This window comes from Thermoascus crustaceus (assembly GCF_041956765.1).
Source record: "Thermoascus crustaceus strain CBS 181.67 unplaced genomic scaffold VTN00scaffold_2, whole genome shotgun sequence".
Classification (NCBI taxonomy): domain Eukaryota; kingdom Fungi; phylum Ascomycota; class Eurotiomycetes; order Eurotiales; family Thermoascaceae; genus Thermoascus; species Thermoascus crustaceus.
In genome coordinates this window covers 1,245,636-1,266,157 of record NW_027192528.1, presented here as the reverse complement: position 1 = coordinate 1,266,157, position 20,522 = coordinate 1,245,636, and the positions used below count along the sequence as shown (strand labels likewise).

At 50.8% G+C, this 20,522-nt stretch overlaps 6 protein-coding genes across 6 annotated transcripts; 2 read left to right on the top strand and 4 right to left on the bottom strand.

Moving 5' to 3' along the window:
- Window positions 1-703: 703 nt before the first annotated feature.
- On the bottom strand, window positions 704-9,651 carry VTN00DRAFT_3978 (uncharacterized protein; the record flags this gene model as incomplete). Its single annotated transcript, XM_069430354.1, has 5 exons — window positions 704-761; window positions 824-906; window positions 959-4,954; window positions 5,009-5,403; window positions 5,454-9,651. The coding sequence occupies 5 exons, from the start codon at window positions 9,649-9,651 to the stop codon at window positions 704-706; spliced, it is 8,730 nt and encodes a 2,909-aa protein (XP_069289499.1).
- Window positions 9,652-10,045: 394 nt separating this feature from the next.
- Window positions 10,046-10,363, bottom strand: VTN00DRAFT_3977 (uncharacterized protein; the record flags this gene model as incomplete). The annotated part of the gene is made up of 1 exon (XM_069430353.1): window positions 10,046-10,363. The coding sequence occupies one exon, from the start codon at window positions 10,361-10,363 to the stop codon at window positions 10,046-10,048; it is 318 nt and encodes a 105-aa protein (XP_069289498.1).
- Window positions 10,364-10,856: 493 nt separating this feature from the next.
- Window positions 10,857-11,768, bottom strand: VTN00DRAFT_3976 (uncharacterized protein; the record flags this gene model as incomplete). The annotated part of the gene is made up of 4 exons (XM_069430352.1): window positions 10,857-11,167; window positions 11,244-11,360; window positions 11,424-11,537; window positions 11,690-11,768. The coding sequence occupies 4 exons, from the start codon at window positions 11,766-11,768 to the stop codon at window positions 10,857-10,859; spliced, it is 621 nt and encodes a 206-aa protein (XP_069289497.1).
- A 525-nt stretch (window positions 11,769-12,293) lies between these two features.
- On the top strand, window positions 12,294-15,517 carry VTN00DRAFT_3975 (uncharacterized protein; the record flags this gene model as incomplete). The annotated part of the gene is made up of 6 exons (XM_069430351.1): window positions 12,294-12,423; window positions 13,737-13,790; window positions 13,841-13,885; window positions 14,028-14,102; window positions 14,161-14,445; window positions 14,502-15,517. 6 exons carry the CDS (start codon window positions 12,294-12,296, stop codon window positions 15,515-15,517), a joined length of 1,605 nt encoding a protein of 534 aa, XP_069289496.1.
- Window positions 15,518-15,587: 70 nt separating this feature from the next.
- Window positions 15,588-15,876, bottom strand: VTN00DRAFT_3974 (uncharacterized protein; the record flags this gene model as incomplete). The annotated part of the gene is made up of 2 exons (XM_069430350.1): window positions 15,588-15,687; window positions 15,770-15,876. The coding sequence occupies 2 exons, from the start codon at window positions 15,874-15,876 to the stop codon at window positions 15,588-15,590; spliced, it is 207 nt and encodes a 68-aa protein (XP_069289495.1).
- Window positions 15,877-18,161: 2,285 nt separating this feature from the next.
- On the top strand, window positions 18,162-20,494 carry VTN00DRAFT_3973 (uncharacterized protein; the record flags this gene model as incomplete). Its single annotated transcript, XM_069430349.1, has 8 exons — window positions 18,162-18,420; window positions 18,507-18,640; window positions 18,799-18,856; window positions 18,911-18,970; window positions 19,037-19,322; window positions 19,392-19,803; window positions 19,870-19,972; window positions 20,028-20,494. The coding sequence occupies 8 exons, from the start codon at window positions 18,162-18,164 to the stop codon at window positions 20,492-20,494; spliced, it is 1,779 nt and encodes a 592-aa protein (XP_069289494.1).
- Between the last annotated feature and the right edge of the window lie 28 nt (window positions 20,495-20,522).

Here is a 20,522-nt window from a genome sequence, read left to right as displayed (position 1 = left end):
AGGCAGGTATCATGAAGGATGTTCATTTCCTTCCCTTCCCTTTCTCCTCTCCTCACCTATCGAATACCCTTATGCAAAAAAAGGCCGAACCATTTCTATTTGCTCCGTAAATAGGTATAGGTGTTGAAAAAAAATCCTTCCTCATCACCACCGAATGAGTGAGTGCGTGCGTTATTCGAATCGATTCTGAATTTCATCCGCCTTTCCCCTTTCTCCCCTCCTTTCTATATATTACCAATACAAAAAACAAAATGCAAGAAATAATGATGCAGATCGCTATGAGTGTGAGCCGAACCAAAAATGCAATAACAATAAAACAATGCTGAGAACGGAAAAAGAAAAACGAACGGTGAACCTTATACAGTAGGCTTCTTTTGCATGAAGCCGCACCACGAACAACGAAAACACAATGCAAGTAATCCGACAATTAGATGACAACAGGCTTCCATATTAGCAATATCGACGCGACGAAAAAAAACGAATGGTTAGCGCAAAGCGCGCGCAACACCAGTGGGGGTATTTTCGCCAGAATTATGTATATGTACGGTATATATGTATATCGTTAAATCCCAAGTGCCAGGACATTGGAAAGAGAGAAACGCCAGAACAATGCTATCTATAGGGTTCCCTAAAAAGCAGCCAGAAGCATATGCAAGGGCATGTGGCGAGAGATCAATTCAGGCGTAAAAAAAGGAGGAAGGGCTTAGTTTCGGGTGCCAAGGAACCTCCGGCCAAAGCTGCGGAAGGTCTTCCTGCTGTGGCTGCATTGCATCCTTAGTCAGTAGGCTGATCTTCATTTCGGATGGATGGAATATGGACTCACTTCTCATCATCTTCGTCCGCACCGGCTGTGGACGGACGTTCTAAGGTGGGTCGTCTGGAAAGGGTGCTCCCAAGTCGGCTATGCTGTAGATCAGTTAGCAAAGGTCCTCTCCCAAGCTGATTATGCAGGACGAACCTCCGAACCGGCATCCACGTCAATCTCGCTCGCAGAGTGCGAGTCAGATATGACAATGCTCGGCTCCTGGAAACTCCGAATGCTTGGATTAAGGGAGCCAGGTATACTCGAGTCAAGCGAATTCGACCGTCCCAGGGGGGATGTACCAGAGTTGAAGGACCGACGTGACGGCGACTCAGATACGTCGCTGCTGGAGTCTCGACTTGCGAGACTTCTAGGCGGGTCTGCAAGAGACACATTAAGAACAGATTCTGAACTTGGAAGAACTTGAGATGAAGAGGCAAGCTCACGGAGCTTCTTCTGTTGTTGCTTCGTCGGTCTGTGATGAGAGAACTTGTTCCCAAGGATGGCAGGTGCGTGTGATATGAGAGCCTTGATAACATCTTTCTTGAGTCGCAGAGCTAGGTCAAGGTTTGACCACGTCTTGTTCCGGTATTCGAGAACAGGCAACCGGAAGACAAAGTCGTGGACGTCTCCAATGTTGCGCTCACCCCTGCCCTTATAGCTCAAGCAGAGAACCACGTCGTTTATCCTCACGTGGGCAAGTGTCATGTAGTTCGAAGCCCGCGACATCATCTGAGACAGATCATCATTTTTGTCTGCCTTAGCATTCTTGTTCTTACCCAGCGTGAACTTCTTGCCTTTCTCTTCGCTTGCGGCGCTGCTGCTGCCGCCAGACACGTTTGTCAACGACTTATCAGTCGTGGTTCTCGCTAACACGCGTAGACTCTCGAGGGATTTCTTCTTAAGCGGCCCGCCTGCAGTCGCCGGGCGTATCGAGCGTGTATCGTCGGGTGGCTCGAGCTGATTGCTGTCCTTTATAGGTGTCATGGCAAGGCCCTTCAACCGGTTTGCGCGTTGTACCGACTTCTTTTGGTCCGGCAAAGAAAGCGTGGGCTGCAATCTCAGCTCGATAGATCCAGGTCCCTTTGAGTTTTGAGATTCATCTCCCGAAGCGCTACCGGTGCTTTGCTGGGCTTGGTCAGACTCGGGCGTGTCTTCCTCGTCCGAGTCTCCTTCGCCCATTGGCTTCATATGTCTGATCATAAACGGCGAGAAGCCTCCGTTCTCGAATGCATTCGCCCCAACACCTGGGAAGATGTATTCGAAGAGTTTCTGACCAAGCTCTCGCTCCAGCTGGATCTTGAGTGGGATGAGGGTCACCTCAAAGTCATCCAGAACCGGGATTCCAGCGACTGCTTCGAGCATGTACCACTTGACTTTGAGCATGTGATCATCTTGTGCTTCCACGCGTCGGCTTTGCTCAACATACGGGACAATCATCTGAGGGTATATGGCATTCGGGAGCAAGTTCAGGCCATATAACCGTTCGACCTCCATTAAATTGTGGTTCGATCCATCGCTATTATCCGTGCGCTCGTAGGCCGCGTTCCTCAGCTGGAACTCGACTAGAGGCTCGGATTGATCTTTCATCAGATGCCAAACCACTTCGGACGCGGTTATGTTCCAACGTAGGATTCCATTTGCCTGTGCCGTCGACCGTTCTTCGTTTCTCCTTTGAGCTGTGGTGATGGCTTTCATGATGAAGAACAGCTCGTCCTCGCATTTGGTCAGATCCCTTTCCAGCGACATCCGATCCTCCCAGCCCTTTCTGTCAAGGTATTTGGCTTGTACCTGGAAGTGTTCCTTGATCTCCTCAAGCTGTCGGATATGCTCCTGCAGTTTGTTCACCATTTCGGGGGCGCCTCTGAGATCGCTGAAATCGGAAGCAAGCATGATCTTCTCCAAACGCTCATTTCGCACCTTCTCCAGAGGTTCGCTGTAGAGCAACAGATCAAGAACGATGATGTACATCGAGTAGTACTCATCGGAATCACAAATCGCCCTGACATGAGGAAAGTCGACCCAGATCTGATCCATCCTTGTCTCCCGCCCTTCATGCGCATGGACTTCGCTAGGCTCTTCCTTGTCCACTTCCTCGTTATACTTCAGGCGCAAGTTGTTGTACTTGTCATAACGTAAGCTGGCTGACGTTTTCTGGATAATCCTTGAGAAGCCGAATGGATTAAGTTCGAAGTCGAACATCGCTTCCATAGAGATCCACGGTGGCCATGCCGAGCCGGGAGGGTTGCCGTACTTGTTCCCGGCATAGAACTGAAGATGAGCCATCAAGTTCTTTTGTGTCGCAACAAAGAACTGCGCGCCGTCCATCTCGAGGGAGAAGCGACGTTGTACCAGACCACTGACATCGTCCCATACGCGATTTTTGTCCATAATAGAGACCACTTTCAGTTGCATTCCTTTAGCGGCGATTAGCGCAACCGACTTTTGGTTCTTCATGCTCTGAAGCTGGATCTGTGGCGCAATGAGCCGGAGATGGTAGCTATTCAGGGGTGTAAACTCGGGCGCGATGTTTTCGGTGAAGTCAGTCGACAGTGGACGAGTCTTTTTGTCTTTGTTGCCGCCTGAGCCGGGGGAACCGGGATCGTCTGCATCAACATATCGCTTAGCATCATTAAGCAACTGTTCGATGCGATCCTCAACGCTTTCGCCATCGTCTTGCTGTGTCGAACCTTCGTCATTGGAGGGTGACGGAGAAGATCCCCTGAAGAGTTCGGAATTCCTCCGTTTAGATTTATTCTGCTCTTCAACAATGTCTAAAATGAACTTCACAGCTCTTCGCGACATATAATAGACAAATCCTCTTCTCTGGCTGACTTGGTGACCGTAACGCAAGATTATGTTCCTCAGCGAGTTGTTCCACTTCAGCTGTATGTTGTGGATGATGAATCTGTTGGTGAAATCGCTGGCAAATTCATCATTAGGCGAGGCGTAGAGTCCGTCGATTTCAGGGTCCTGGCTACCACCGGTCGACTCGTTGTTGTCTCCGATTCGGGATTGTGTATCACTATCAGGTCTCTCTCGATTGGCATCAGACAAGGATTCTTCTCCGGAAAGTTGTCTTTCAAGACGACGAAGTCCAGCCATGAGGAAACTGTGTCTTCTTCCGAGAGACTCAGCCTGCCGAAGAAGAAGTTCGTACTTGGCCATGGCATCGGAATCTTCGCTTTCTTCATCGATGGCCTGATTCTGTTCACCAATAGTACGTGCATATTCCTCTATCTGCGCCTCAAGGGTAGCAAGTCGTGCCTTTACTAATTCCATCTGCACGCGCCGTGGGTCATTGTCTTGGGACATGACACATTCGTGCGTTGGTTCATGTCCGAAAGGACTGTATCCAGTCTGATCCGGATCCACTTCGCCGTGATCTGTCTGACGGAAGTAGGTAAATCGCGGTGTAAAGGCGAGAGGCAAGATCTGCGTTCGCGGATTTGACTCCTGTGGAAGTATCCAGTCGAGTTCGACGAAGTCATCCATGTCAATCCAGTCAAGGTTTCGGTCGGGAATGTTAAATCGCGATATATCCACTGATGCAACCGGTTGCTGAAACGACGATATGATATCGTCAGTGTTCTTCTGGATGTCTTCAGGATTCGTCCCCTCGATACTGGCGGAAACCGCTCTGAAGTCGGCGGCTTGAAAGTCCAACTGAGCCTCGTTGATCCGCATTGTACTACTCTGTGTCTGCTTCGAGGGCGCTTTGGCCTGGGTTCTGATTTGCTCGCGCCTCTGGTGAATATCGAGCTTGAAGCTGTCAAGGCGGACCTTCACGCCAGTGGCGGTGACGACGTCCTCCCCGTAATCCTCAGGGTCTTTGTGCTTATAAATGTGGGCTATAAACAAAGGGGCGAAAAGAACTTTGTACTTAACCGTCGCAAGATGGCGACCGAACTTCTTAGCCGTCTTCGTGACACCAGGCCAGAGAGGACCCTGACGGACCGGTAGCGACATCACACCGGAGAACAGCGACCACCAGTCAAAGAAATGGGTAAAGAACCGTGGAGTCAGGTGAACCGCGTTATAACTCGCTGATGACGGACCCTTATCGACTGACCAATCTCTGCTATCTGGCGCGACAACCGCAACAGACAGGTGGATGTGGTCGCTTCGGAAGCCTCTGAACGCGTCGTAGTCCTACAAAACAATTAGTTTAGCTTCAACCGCATGGTTGGATCGGGAGAGCAATACATTTGCCTCAGACGGGTCGATGTATTTCGGATTCCGGAGGACAATATCATAGTGTGGCCTAAAGTCGGACGACCGAGTACCATCGACATCTCGCTCAAAGACCAGGCCCGCGAGCCATCGCACATTGCCAGAGAGTTTCGTCACAACCTTCTTGAACAAGGCGGTGTTCCTCGTATCACTATCAGTCGAAGAGCTTTCCGAGTCGTCTAGCGGTGATTCAAAAGTGTAGCGTGCTTCGTGACTGTAATCCGGAATAGCCAGCACGTATTCTCCACTACTGACGCTCATAAACTCGCGTGGATCATCACTCGTATGGATTCCCAACTTGACGTCTTTGCGCCAGCACATCACGAAACCAGCACCGAAGCCAGTAACGACATAGGGATCACGAGACCCTGTAACGCATTTAGCAGGTACACACCAAGGAAAAGAAGAATCGTCACACCTTTCAACCGCAGATGGACATCGCCATCGCCTTTCCAGAACACGTTAATGCGCGAATGGAAGCTAAGTCGTATCTTGTCCCAAAAGCCGACTTTCTCGGAAGGATCAATCTCGGGCTTCGTAAATCCTTCAATGATCTTCATCATATCTTGTATGACCGGCTGGTACGACATGCCCCAGGATATACTCGTTGGAAGGCTCGTGTTTATCTCAAACACCGGATCGCAGTATGTCTTGACCGGTGAAACAGTCCGCCTGACATCGATTGCGAATGCAGAGTTCGTGGATCCATCCGGCAGCTGACTAGGGGGTGTAACCTCTACCCGAACGTGTCTTACGGATCTCTCATCACGCAGCTCTTCAGCAATCACGAAATTGGTCCGCAGAGACCAACTCGGTAACCTGGGGGATTGACCAGGGCGAAGAGCTGGGATATGCAAGAGATCCAGAGGGTAATCTCTAAGATTGACTCGAGCCTCACCCATCTCCAATTGGATACTCATCGGGATCAGCAATGAGTACTTCATATCCAGGGGCATTCCCTTCCCGATCGCGTGAAGGTATTGAGCGTAATCACTTAGAGGGAATGTCGGCTTATCGAGCACAAGATACACATCGCTGATAAGAGCCGACATTAGACCCGGTCTGTTCGGAATGGACAGAACTGGCTCATCGTCTTCTACGTCTTCAGGAGGTTCGTCCGCGCCAGAGAACAGATTTCTGATCTCCTTCATTGAGCTGTCCTGGAATCGCAGGGCAGCGTCGATCTTGGCCTTCCAACTTCGAGCATTATGCTCCTGCAGTCGGTACCAGGCTTCTTGCTCCGAAATTTTGGCATTTGACGAAAGACAAGATGAGCCCTCCGTGTCGTAACGATACTTTCTCCCTCGTCTGCCGCGCGACTCGGAGGATCCGCGTCTCGGCCGCCGATCTGCACTTTGGCTCCTCCGCCTCTCGGCCTTGTCCTCACTCTTGCGGCCAGAATGAGGATGAGGATGGCTCGACTGCGCCCGGAACCGAGAGGGAGCCCGACGTTGATCGGCCTCTTTTATCTTCTGAGCCTTCAAGCGGAAAGCCTCCTCTCGGGCAAGGCGCTGCCTCTGCTCAACAAGTCCAGCACGATATATGGAACTCAGCTTCCATTCGAAGGCATCATCTTCCAATTCAAATAACAATGCTCTGCTGCGCAGTGCCACTTTGGGGACCTTCTTGGGCGCTTCAGGATGTTTCTCCAAGACGTATTCATTGCTGCGCGTCTTGAACCGATGATTGAGCTGCTGAAGGGCCTTGGCAGTGTTGACGATGTTGTCGAAGATGTGATGCATAATCATGTGATGAGGAACGCCAATCCGGATGAAATCAGTCCAAACGTCAATCGATCTCTCCTCGACAAGACCGCTGGCCTGTTGTCGCTTGATTTCGCGTAAGTCGAGTCTTACATTATTCATGCTAACGACCCTTGCCCAAACACCTTTGAGTTTGGGAGCTTCGGCATGCAGGCGAACTAGATGACATCTTACGAACGGGCCAGACCAACGGTGACGGCCGGCCGCCAAACCATAAATTTGGAGCATCATCGGAGGATCCGTAGGCAGTTGTGCCTTAACCTGGATGATAGTTGCTCTGACGTCCACCGTGATAAGTTCCGTCTTTGATGGAGGCGCACGACGGCCTTGGAGTGGAGAGCCAGTGAGGCCTCTGAGTTTGGCGTCGCTGACAGATTGTCTTCTTTCCCCCGGAGGAGACCGCATAAAAGCGTCCTGCAGCACAGTCATTGCAATTCCAAGGGAGTAATAGCGGTAAAGAGAGAAATGCAGATAGACCCCTTTGATAACAGAGTTTATATGGAATATTGGCCCTTGGAGATCGCTCTGCGTGCTCAGCGCGACTTCAAACCGAGGAAGTGAAAAGAAAGACTCAGGCTCCATATAGTCTTCTGATTCTATAGCGAAGCCTTCTAGCCCACGCACATGAAGTGCCAACCGTCTACCATCTGCAAGACCCTGATGAGATTTTTTAGGAGGCGACGTCGGAGGAAACCGAAAAGACAAATCCTCTCCCACGGTAGAATGACTTGGAGTGCGTCGTCGCACGACCTGTCTGGTTGGCTCTGGTTTCTGGGCTCTATAGTCTGCCTTCCAAGACTGAAGCTGCAGCGCCACTCCGCGGGTAATTTTGGAAACGCCGGGGTCAACTCCAGCAACTTCGATACTAATGTCCGAAGCTTCAAACTGAAACCTGAGTAGCCATGGCGGTAGGCGTCTAAGGACGCTCGGTTTGTGTTCTTCAAGGGACATCGACAGCCTTTTCGGCCGTACGTGTTTTCTGAACTGCTCCACGACTTGCCGAATGCCACGAATCACGTCAGTGTTGACCATGTGAATGGAGCATGAGTTCAGATTCCCTGAAGCAATAAGACACACTTCCGGAGAAGCATTCAAATGAATCTGGGCTTCCATAGTCTCTGTTTTCAACAGATTGTACTTAACACCGGCAGGGGTTTGGTAATATAACTGATGAGATGCAATGCGGTACATGGAGGAAAGACCGTAATGATCTTTACCCTCTGTCGAATGAGCGGCCTCGATGTCTAGTGACATCGACGAGACGGAAGAGATGAGAAGGTTGTATTCGTCGGGTTCAGCATTCGAGTCCTCCGATATTGGGAGAATAAATCGTAAGACGGGCTCGTGGATCGAGAGTTTAATATTTGCTTTGGGCAGCAAGCGTGAGAAAAGACGACCCTTACCTCGTCTCTTAACCCGCGAAGACGCTCTTGACTGCGCCACACCCAGAAGACGGGAGACATGTTGTGGCTCTAGATCAATAGAGGGAGAAGTGACCACCAGGTTTGCAAAGAGAACGTTAGTGTTGCGTTCCTCAATATCGTGTTCATCGGAAAAGCTCAGCGTCTTAGACGGTAGTGTCGTTTTGATCGTCGTGGTGGCCATGGGGATATACAGGATCTTATCCGTTTCGCCCGAGCTATCATCGAGACTGACTGACAGAGATATCGCAGCCAGGAGCGCCTGATGAGCGATGTCATTCCGCCGGAAGTACATGCGGTGAGCTGGGCTTTTCGGGTCCATCCGGTGCAGGTCGACACCAATCTCATGGGTAACCACATTGAGACACATGGACTTCTGATCCGCTGAAAGGGACTCTAGGGACCGCGACATCCTGAAGAAACTCAACGCGACCTGAATCTCCTGTATACCGCGCAACAAAGAGCTCATGAACTCTTTAGACTCGGCAATAGTCTGTACGATGGCATCGTCTCGACTTCCGGGCCGATCCAATTCCTCCACAAAATCTGCGAAAGATCTCTCGTCATCCGTGCCATTCGCTTCGCCTTTCGAGAATGACTGTTTTAGCTTCTTCATTTTCTGAGACAGCATCATCAAGTCGTCGTAAGGCACATGTAATCTTCCGACCTTGACAGCGACCGATGTATCTCTCAGTCCATCGAGATCTTTGTAGAGCAGGCCATGTATGTTGACCCCTATATTGTCCAACACTTCCATTGGCTCACGGCCATCCACAGCGAGGAGGACATTTCGGACATTCATCATCCATTCAGCGGGCCTCTGTTCACCGGATGGATCTTTCTTATGACGGAAAGGTTTTCCCCTGTCGACCGTCTTGCGCCTAGTATCCACTGCCATGGAAAACGACCCGATCTGGACGTATCCAGCTTCTTTAAATTGGAGGGTGGTGTTGACGGCAATGACATCAACCATCGCCAACCAGTGTATCTGTCGATGAAGACGCTTAACTCTATCTTTCACCTGGGTCAACGTTTTCCACGTCTTGCTTCGCGACTTCGACGAGGCACCACTCGCATTCTTTCCATCCAGATCCTCCGACGAATTCCCTGACTCCGACACCTCCGGCTTACTCCTCTTCCCCTTTCCATTCTTCCCCAAGACACTAGGGTCAACAGTCACCTTGAGATCCTCCAATCGCAGACTAATCCATGTTGGTTGTGCGAAAGTTGGTCTATGTAGCGACAGCCCCAGTCCACGGAGATCAATCTGTATCCCGTCCTTCGGAGCATATGCGATCCGTCGTAGGGAGAAGTAGCCAATTCTCTGAATTGAAACTCCTGTTCCGATGCGAATAATGGCAAAGACGACAAAGGAGAAGAGGTACAGCAGCAGAGCGCCCACGAGGACCGTGGTCGGGCTGTAGAATGTCATCTTGGGTCGCGATCGGCCGGGGGGTAGGAATCGTCTCTCTCGGATCGAATGCGGATAGCGAACAGAACATCGAGGTTATCACAACCGACTCGACTGTCCGTAGCGGTTTGGAAACACTCTCGTCTTCGCTGCATCTGCTGTCATGCCATCAAAAAAAGCTGTCTATGCAATACTCTCCAGAAGGTCCGAACCGGAGAAGGGAGTGCGTCAGGCTCTCAGGAGGAGGGATCAGGCTTGCGCGCCAGGCTGCGGAGCATGGACAGATAACCGTAACTGTCGTCGATCTTTCATTCTTCGTATCGCTCCTTCACTGCGCTCCAGGAGCAGCCAGTGTGAACAGTAAGGAAAGGCCGTGGCGGCGCAGAGCAGGTATACTTTCCCAGACGCCGATAGGTTAGGGTGACTTCAGACCCGTTGCTTGCGGGCAGAACCAAAAGGACAGCGCGGGCCAAGCGTCGCAGACCCCCGAAGCGTTTCCAGAACGAGTCAGGGTCCCCCGTCCGTTGAGGCCCCGGCGCCGTCTCGGCCCGGCTTCCAATCCGCCGGTCGGAACTGGCAAGCCGGCATCAACGGCGCCGGGTTTCAACCTTGGACTACTGTCGACACTGCTGTCGTGTGCCTTCACGGCTCTATACAGAATACGTGCAAGATCGTCTGTCTGCTGGCTGCTGGCTGCTGACGCCTGTCGTGTCGAAAGGACCAAAGTATCCATGATGGCGTGCACGTTCCCGCCTTCCTCCTCTGAGCCACCCCCCTGGGCCCCTGAAGGGATGAACACGGACTATCACCAGTACCCGCTCCCTACGTAACTTCAGTGTAAAGGAGTTCAAGACAGTACCGCTACGCAGACAGCCCAGATGAGGACAGTAGCAGAAGAACACCATGGAAGATTCGATTTTGACAAAGAAATGTTAAAAATTTTTGACTAGTGTACAAGCTACATAAATTCTCCGTGGTTGAAAGGCCCAAGAGTTTCTTAATTCCCGCAACAAATACCTTCTTAAGGTTTTGATGATCCCGCAGTATCCGATCATTTGCTTCCAGAAACATGATGACATGACAGTGGGGCATAGCCTTAGACGGAACCGGAATTGTATTCAGACACCCTTTGCCGTGCATTTCCTTGAATTCTTCTTCCGCCTCTCAGATCTCAGAACATTAATGAAAAATATCAAGACAAGACAAAAGGTAAAATGATCTAGTCACTATTTTGTTCCAGAGCTGGAGGATCTGGACGCTTGGTTTGAGCCCTTCAACTTCTCAAGTTCCTGGATCTTCTCATCGATAATAGCGATCTCCGCCTCGATGCCCAGCAGCTTTTCGCTCAGCATATGCCTGTACTCTTCGTCGGACAGGGACCTCAACGGTACCCATTTCGAGTCCGCTATCCGCTGCACGATCGTCTTAGACGAGATATCCGGGTTCTCCAATCGCCACTTATCAAGCGCGTTGTAGGAGGTCTGTCCAAGGTATCCCAGAAGCGAGAAGACAACGACCCCAGGTAAAAATCGACCTCCTATTCATTCACACTCTATAATTAGTGATGTGCGCATGGACCAACCACCAGAAATTCTGCTTGATTATTTATTTACCCATAAGCTTCGTCACTCCCCCGCCTGCGATTCCTCCCGAGAGGGCGCTAGTATAGGCACGCTCTTTGGGGGTGGCATGGTCTTGGAAATGGAGCTTGAGGATGTTGCTTCTCAACCCTGCAGAGATAGTAATAATTCAATAGCAAGGTCAATGGCTTCATAAAACCACAGGCGACTTACACCAGAACGAGGTTCCGCACGCAAACCAATGGACTCCACAGGAAATCGAGTGGATCACGGGGTGAGGTGATCGGAGGACACCAGATACTCCCCCGTATACGAGGCCAGCGGTCCCTGAAAAGAAATGAGCATCCATAAATAGGGGAAAAAAAGAAATGTTATGCATATATAGGATGTACACTAATGGAGAAAGACTGGCGACTGTAGATCTTGCACTCCTCCGCTACCTAAGGTACTCATCAACAGAAAGAAAATGGGAAACTAACCATTCAAAGCTCCAACTTGAAAGGATGATTTTAATATTTTGGGATCGAGGAATTCATTTTGGTCATCCATCGCGCCCATATTGAGGAAGATGACTATTTATTCCACGGTTCTCAGGTACTCCACCTGTTCGGGAACTCCGCGCCGCGAATGGCTCGCATCTGTCAACATGTCCATGCACGACACGTGATGCGAAATTACCCGTTTGATTATATAAGCGAGTCGGTACTTGTCAGGGATTCAGGGGGAGTGCTAGGGAAAGAAGTCGATTGGTCCTTCCTACATGTACATGGCCTGTAAATGGTACATCAATTCGGAGTTCGCCCACTGATGGCTCCTTGGTTTGGGAATATCCCTTATCCTGGTCGCTCTCCACTGGGAGGATGACCAGCCGAACAATTCGATGCCTGGTGATGTGGTAATAATCCATACCATCTATCCACCTCGTATCATTCTCACAAGCGAAAACATGTGGTCTTAGTTTCTGGCCGCTCTGTAAACATGGAATATATAGCACGTGTCTACCTGCACAAAGAGTCATGTGTAGATGATGAGGAGCAACGTCACTTTATCCTGGATTACTAATCACAGCATATCTCGGCGGCTATGCGCGGTCTGCAACCTTCCGGCGCTGGCGGGGTTGTGGAAGATGCAAGGCGGCAAAGTGTGGACGCTTCTCCTTACTCCTACTTCTTCCGAGCAGGCGGAAATGTTCGATCCATGCTCGATTTCCCAGGTGAATAGGCAATCTTGAGGAGCTGGAGTTCAGCTGAAGGCCGCACATGAAGGAGGTACCCCCGCTGATCCAACTCAGAGAGCAAAGTACCATATCTGCTGAGATCTCCAAAGTCACATGTAGTTGGTAATTATGAAATATCTGAGCCGTCATTTCAGACTTGTGCAAAGGTCCAGTCGTCAAAAAACGGGGAGTTACCAGCTGCAGTTAGCAATTGGTATCATACGTTCTCCAACGAAGAAACTCTTTTTCCCGTGTCGCACGTTGTTTCAGGTTGCCTGTCCTGTGAAGATTCCAGCTTCGAAGTTTATTTTCAAGGTTTGATGAGAAATATCGATGCTGCAGTTATAGAATTTAGTCCAGATCAAATAATGTCGGAGCATTTTGTCCTGGATGATAAAATGATCATTGCACCGGTCCATATGTAAAGTTTTTCGCATCATAAGACTCCTAGCAGAACTGCTTGCTCTGTAATATTAGATTCAGGCCTTTTTCTGTTCATGATTGGTGTTCTGGAGATAGAAATTGCAGTTAGAACCAGGCAAAATTGCAAAACAAGCCCCGAGTCCGACAGATTCAAGGCAATAAAAGTCAGGCAGCAGCTTCCGTCCAGTAGAGGGGGAAGGATACGAGCGACGAAGCATCCCTCGCAGCCTGTGCAGAGACGAATGGACAATGGACGAACACGATCTTCTTTGCGCTGCAGGTCAGGGTTAGCGCCTGCAGCTTTTTTTATTTTCGCTGGGGGAGGGGAGAACAAGCCGCGTCCCACACGGGCAGAGGCGAGAATCAAGAGCAAGACAACATCCTCTCCGCCGTGTTGTGCTCGAGGCAGCTCAAGGACAGAAAAATAATCATGCTGGCAGTGATGGGCGAAGAGATCGGGTGGTTTCGAAGCCAGGTGAGGGCGCCGTGGCTGCCGTCGGCTCGGGGCCGCACCACACCTCAGGCTGACTTTTCTAGCGTCATCACTAAAAATTATCCTCACGAGCAACGACCAGACCATTTTGCCTACTTTCCCCCTCTGCTCTTCGCTGCGGAGCACTGCTGCACACACCATTCCCACAACGCTTTCGGTCTGACATAGCCAGGCCGACACCACTCGCACGCTTTCTGTCGCTGCTGCTGAAGGATTTCTGGTCTTTCAGTCTTCCCTTCCTGTGAGAGAGACGCGCACAAGTCCCTTGGCGCGTTTCCTGTTCGACCACCGCAATCATGGGTTCGTCTACTGATCCCCTTCAATCCCCCGCACTGCCATTCGCTCCATGCCAGACGCCGTGAAGATGCATCATGCTGACATGTCTCTCATCCAGCGCCAAAACAAAAAGCCCAGAAGATGTCCATAGGGACCTTCTTGGCCGACGAGAGTAGGTGGCGTGAGATCTCTATCAGGCGGCCAGTCGCTGACTTGGTGCAGACTTTGGCTCGTGGGCCGATGAGATGGAAGACATGCCCTTGCCTTGTAAGTCGCACGTGCTCCCCGTCTAGATTTCGGATAGTTACTGATGAAATTTATGTCTAGCCGGTATGCCTGCTTCCAACCATTTCCCTTTCTCCCGCGGTACCTCCCATCGACCCTGATCGCCGTGTCTAACGACCAACAGCGCCCCAGCCCCAAACTAGCTACTCTACGACTGAGCGCCGTACGTACGGCACCGCTCCCGCCGCCCCCAGTTTCGGTACGAACCCGGACTTCCCCTGGTGAGGCGCATGTCGTTTGATACTGACTTTGAAAAGATCGCGACCGTGGATATGCCAGAGAGGAGCTTCCCCTTCCAACTCGTCCGCCGTACACCGCGCATATCGGGAACCTGTCCTTCGATGCGACTTCCGGAGATATCTCCGACCTGTTCGCCGACTGCGAGGTGACAAATGTGCGTATCGTGGAGGACAAATTGACCAGAACCCCCAAGGGCTTCGGATATGTCGAGTTTGCCACTGTGGACGGGCTCAAGAAGGCCCTCACGTACTCTGGTGCGACTCTCCAGGGAAGAGCGATCAGGGTCAGCATTGCAGAGCCACGTATGCAATCCTCCCTGAACCTACTTGAGGAACTTGTTCGTTGACTGTCTATATAGCCAAGGACCCTCAACCGACCAGGGACTTCAGCGATTGGACCCGCAAGGGCCCTCTCCCAGATCTTCCTACGCGCCGCGTGTCTGATCGTCCTAGCGGTTTTGGGCGGAACTTCGACAATGTGTCGGACGCTGGAAGTGAGCGTATGGGACGAGATGGAAAAGTCAGAGACCTGAACAACTGGGAACGGAAAGGCCCCCTGTCCCCGGTTGGCGGGCCAGTCAGAGAAGGCGGTCGTCCTCGAAGCAACGAGGGACCAGGATTCAGGCGAAGCTCTCCCGCTTGGGGCGAAGGACGTTCCCAGGATGGATCAAGGCCTCCACGACGCGACTTCCAGGAGCGTGCTCCTACTGCAGCCGAACTCGACAACCAGTGGAGGGCGAGAATGCGCCCTGACCCACCAGCTGCGAAGGAACCTGCACCTGCCGCTGCTCCCGCACCGGCTGTGAGACCCAAGTTGAACCTGCAGAAGAGAACCGTTTCCGACGCAGAGCCTGCAGCTCCTTCGCCTCGCCCAGCGGATGCCAGAGCAAGCCCATTTGGTGCCGCACGCCCGATCGACACCGCTGCTAGAGAGAGAGAGATCGAGGAGAAGCGTGAGCGTCAAAAGAGGGAGGCCGAGGAGAGAGCAAAAGCTGAAAAGGCCGAGAAACAGCGACTCGCGAAGGAGCAGGCCAAGGCTGAGAAATCGGTGGCGGATACGAACGGTTCGAAGGATGGCGCAGAGACTCCTCAGGGCGGCAAGAATTTCGAGATCCTCCGGCGGGCCGGCGAGGACGAGAATGGCATGACCGCTGACCATGAGCCGGAAGACCAAGCTGAAGAATCGGGTGCAGCTGAGACCGCAGCCCCGAAGGAGACGCCATCCAACCTGCCACCGAGCAAGGTGAATGGAAACTGGAGGAGCGGACCCGCTCAGCCCGCAGAGGCTGCTGCTGAGGACGAGGAAGGTTGGAGCACGGTCAGCAGCAAGCAGCGCAACAACCGCCGAGGACAGTCGGGTCGTGGATTCGCGTAGATGTACTAATACCCATTTGACCCAGCCAGCCGGGTTCAAAACATCGCGCTATTTCCGGCGCGGTGGGAGTCTAGGGGATGCTTATTCTCACTTTCCTTTCAGAAGTTCGAGTCCTAGGGCTTTTGTATTCGGTCTCATTGTAGGATCGAAGCCTGAATTCGGCCAATGATCTTTTCGGAAATGCTGTTTCAGAGAACAAGCTTTCCTTCCTTACACCAGACTGTCCCAAGAGCAATCCTTTTTATGACTCACAGAGGTCTCTCCGGAGACAGCTGTTTTTGGCTATCCCGGTGGCTGTTTTGGCTCATCTTTAGATCATCCTCCTCGCCTCTCCATCTCCGCCCCTCTTCTTGGTTCATGATGTTTATCTGCTCGGGTTAGTTCCCTGTCGCATCTTAATGCCCGTCTGTCATTGTCAACCCCTTCAAAAAGTTTGTTACGCCTTTTCTTATTCCCATTACCTACTGTGTTCCCATATGCGGGTCATCTATCATACATCTACGACCATTATGGTCAGATGCTGAAGATGTATTGTGAAGAGCTGAAAGAAAGATCCCTGGCGTTCTCTCTTTTTCTCTCTGCACGTTCCCGTATATAGGGCCTGTCTGTTATGTCACTTATTCTCCCTCTCACTGTCTGTCTTGTCGGGATTGGGGGATGGAGTGTGGAGTCTGTCATTGTTGTTGATGATGTTCTAACGGAGCCATTTTCCCTTTCCTTTCTATTTGACTAGACAGCCTGTCGATATAAGATTGTGGGAGGGTGTGGGGGGGAGAGAAAGGAAGAGATTGAAGCGAAGAAGCAGCTGTTCGTTTTTCTTCCTGTCAAAATTGTCACCTCTCTATTTCTTTTCTCTCCTTCCCCTCATGCCCATCCATATCTTGTGTCAATCCTGTCAAGTCTCTCCCACACTTGTGAGTATCGGACTTAAGCCGCTATCTCAAAATGTGTGTTTTTGTCGTTGTGCTTCGTGTCGTAGTTTCTGTTTTTCCTATTTTCCTTTCCCTTATGACTGAACTGAGCAAAGAAGAGTCGATAGAACGAGCGTGGGTATTACGAAAATCATGCAACCTTTTTTTTCTTATCTTTTTTCAGCTTCGTTCCTTGTATATCTTGCCGCAGTCTGTCAATGCTGCGTACTAGGAGTAAGACTGATGTAAGCACTGTACCGTGTGTGCACGTATCACACCTGCATATGCCGCTGGTGGCTTCCTTTATTGAGGTGTCGAATAACTGGTCCGACTAGGTACATTGCAGGAGGCGATTGAATTGAAGTCGAGGAGTATTGAGCAGGCTAAAGAAATTCGGATACTGGAGACAATACGACACTATATATTCCAACTTTCCCTCTCCACTACCAGTACTGCACCAAAGCAGCGAACAGATCCGATTCTTCCTATGTGATGAAATAATAGACCTATCATCTACAGATGATAGACCCTACGTACATGTGGCGTTGTATTATATGCATGCATTGACCTGTCAAGTAGGTAGCCCTACGGACACTGCCCCGTAGCAGACGGGTGACCGCCCGCTCATCGGAATCGGATAGGTCCAATTTTAGTATCTACACAGTATTACCCCGTACTAAATCGACCAATTACTACTAAGTAAAGACGGGATTCCGATACCCGTCCCGATATGTTAGTAGATCGTCGGATCGATCATCAGATTCGCGAGAACCTGTAGACTCGAGACTGGAGATAAGACAGGTCACAGTTGTTTGTTTGCTTGTATGCTATTTTGTTACGGACAGTTTGATGTGCAGGAGATCTTATTTGATAGGCGCATCATGCAGCCACCCGGGCATACACAGTACATTTCATTGTCATCGCATCATGGAGGTTTTTGAAGTAGGAAGACAGCGCAAAAAGATAAATATTCAACGCGATGGAATCGTGACTTGTCGAGTCCAATCCAAAGCTTCAATTTTTCAAATGTATTTATTAATTTAATCCCTATTCATCGCCTGCATTATGCATATTTGATGTACCTGTTAATAAGCCTTCCCAAGCCAAACCCACCGTGGCAAAGCGGTCGCGTTCCAATCTATGCTATACTGTTCTAGCTTGTTATTGCAGAAGAAGGGGCGCAGCGGGCGCAGCTGAGCTGAAGGACTGAATAGCTGAAGGGCTGGAACCCAGGGGGAGGGGGGCGCAATAATCTGTGCTGAGGGTTTCCCATTTTTGGTTTCCTTTCGGTCATATTTTTCAGATTTACAGTGGCGGTTTGCCAGCCTTGTCTCAAATTGCCCGATAGATGCTACTGCGTATGATTGAGTATAAATATCAGTGACGTCAGGACATGTTATATGCAGCTCTTGCTGGTTGTGAGAGGTATTTCTTCGTAGTGATGCTCTTCCCTACAATGTACAGTACGGAGGATGTAAAGTCACAAGTCGAGGCGGTTAAATATATCTAAGTATGAGAGCAAGGAGGGGCTTAAAAAGGACCGAAAAAAACCCACACCGTAACCTGTTATTCTTAAGCTTGTTAGCTGCAGCCTGCCAAAGAGTAGTGGTCAGCCATCCATGATTTGATCAGAATTTCACGTCACAAATCACGCGGATCGTGAGCGCAAGGGGGGTGGCTGTCATATCAAAAAGGACCAAAACAGAGCACGGGATCGAAAAACAAAATGCCCAATGAAACCATGCAAGCCCTCTACTCTTCGAGTCCGAGGCGGCCGTGTGGGTGGTAACATCATGCCAGACTGCGCGACGCGCCACTGGACTGCAGGCAGGGTTCGTAAAGGTTCAGGCGGCCGATCTGATCTGCAGGCGGATCCACCTGGTCCGCAGACGGCGACTCGATGGCCTAATATCTTTTCTTATCTCCGTCCCCGCGTCGAAACGCATGGAAGACGTGACGCTGCTGTTCTGTCATGGTATAGGGCACTACTGTGTGAAGGACATGTATTGATTCTAGCGTTGACCATCATGGGGAGCCTATCTGCATGACTCTTTGTATAGTTCAAGAATCCTGAGCAGCAGACCAAACCTTCCTGGTCAGGATTATGGCCGATTTCTTCAAGGGAGGAACCGAAGGCTCCAAGCCATGGGGCGACGATTTTCGCTCGTCGAGAGGCTTTATCATTGCAGTTATCGCAATCGCAGTCTTCACAGTAAGTGGAGCAACGGGGGACGAACTGCCTCTACCAAGCTAGCCAATACTGAAGCAATCGAATAGGATATCTTTATATATGGCTGCGTACGAGCTCCGTTCCACATGATCAGCTATCTCGAATTGAGGACACCGTACTGATTCGAACGGTCTCGCTAGATCATCCCCATCCTGCCGGTTGTCCTAAGGACACGAGCTCACCTACCGGACGATCAATGTGAGAAAAGGAAACATGAAGCATTCGACCCTCTGTAACTGACTGTTACTGCAGTGCAAACATGGATATCCATTCTCCTCGCAGCCTTCGGCGGTGCGACATTAATCAGTGCTCGTGAGTGATGCTCCAACTTCTTAAGGGACATCGATGTCCGAAAAATGCAACCTGACCATGATGCAGCGATGTTCGGCTACTTTGCCGACCAAGGTAGCTCACGAAAGCTCCCATTCATACTCGGCCTTATCGCCCTCGCTGGATCAACGATTATGTTCTGGATCGCGAGGACTCCATACTATTTATTCGTTGCACGAATCCTGCAAGGAGTATCGGGCGCTGCCGTGTGGACAGTAGGCACGGCGCTTATCGTGGATACCATGGGAAAGGAACAAGCCGGTGTCGCAATGGGATATGTCTCTATGGCTGCGACCATGGGAACCGTGTTGGGGCCATCGTTGGGAGGCGTGATGTAAGTGATGGACCTGGCCTAAAACATCGAAAGCATTCGATCCCAATACTAAGTTGTGCTCCATGATAGACTTGATCGAGCAGGCTACCACGCAGTATTCGCGATAGCCATAGCAATCATAGGTGTGGACATTTTTCTCCGACTGCTGATGATTGAACGGAGAGCCGGTGCCAAGGGGAAGGCAGTGGAGAATAACAACGAGACGGAGCTGTTGTTGGACGGCTCGCGGGGAGGAGATGCAGCAAATTATCAAGCAGACACTGAGCAGCAGACTGGTCAATCCATACCATCGGACAGTGAACCAGAACGTCCTTCTGCAGAGTCGGCACAGAACCGAGAGAATGAAGAACCTGTAGAGCCTACACCTTCCAAGCGGCACCTCATCATACCGCCCATAGTGAGACTGGTTGGATCCCCAAAGATGCTTGTGGTTCTGGCAGCAAGCGTCTGCAATGCAGTATCCATGAACTCTTTTGAAACTGTACGCTTCTCTCAATAAGTCATGACCATGGCTGGAAACATGCTGACAATTGTCATATAATACCAGATCCTACCATTATTCCTGATGAGAACCTTCCATTATGGTCCCCTGGGAGTCGGACTATGCTTTCTCCCATTGTTCATACCGTCCTTCCTTTCTCCCATCATTGGTATGACGCCTAGTTCGAGAGATTATGCTCGCGACAATCCACTGACTGCCAGCAGGACAAGCTATCGATAGCTATGGTCCCCGCATACCTTCATTCCTAGGGTTCGTGGGGAGTGTCCCTGGCTTCATTCTCCTTCGACTGGTCACTAGCGGTTCGATCGGTCATGAAATCTTGCTCTTTGCTTCGCTCACGATAGCTGGTCTCTCCTTAGTAACTCAGGTTGTCTCGGTCATGGTCGAGGTGGGCGCGGTCGTCGAGGACAAGGAGAAGGAGCAGCCCGGTATCTTTGGAGAGGGAGGGGGAACTGCACAGGCCTACGCGTTGTTCAACATCACGTATGCCAGTGGCCAGATGATCGGACCCTTGATTTCAGGGGGCCTCGTAGAGACGGCCGGATGGGCGACCACGGTAACGGTAATGGGAGCAATCAGTGCCGCAACCGCGATTCTGTTGGGTTGCACAGACCAAAGGATTTTTGGGAGCTTTTGGAACACAGAGGAAAGCTCTGAAGGAGGTGCATAGTCGCTAGGATGTCAAAAAGGACTTGTAA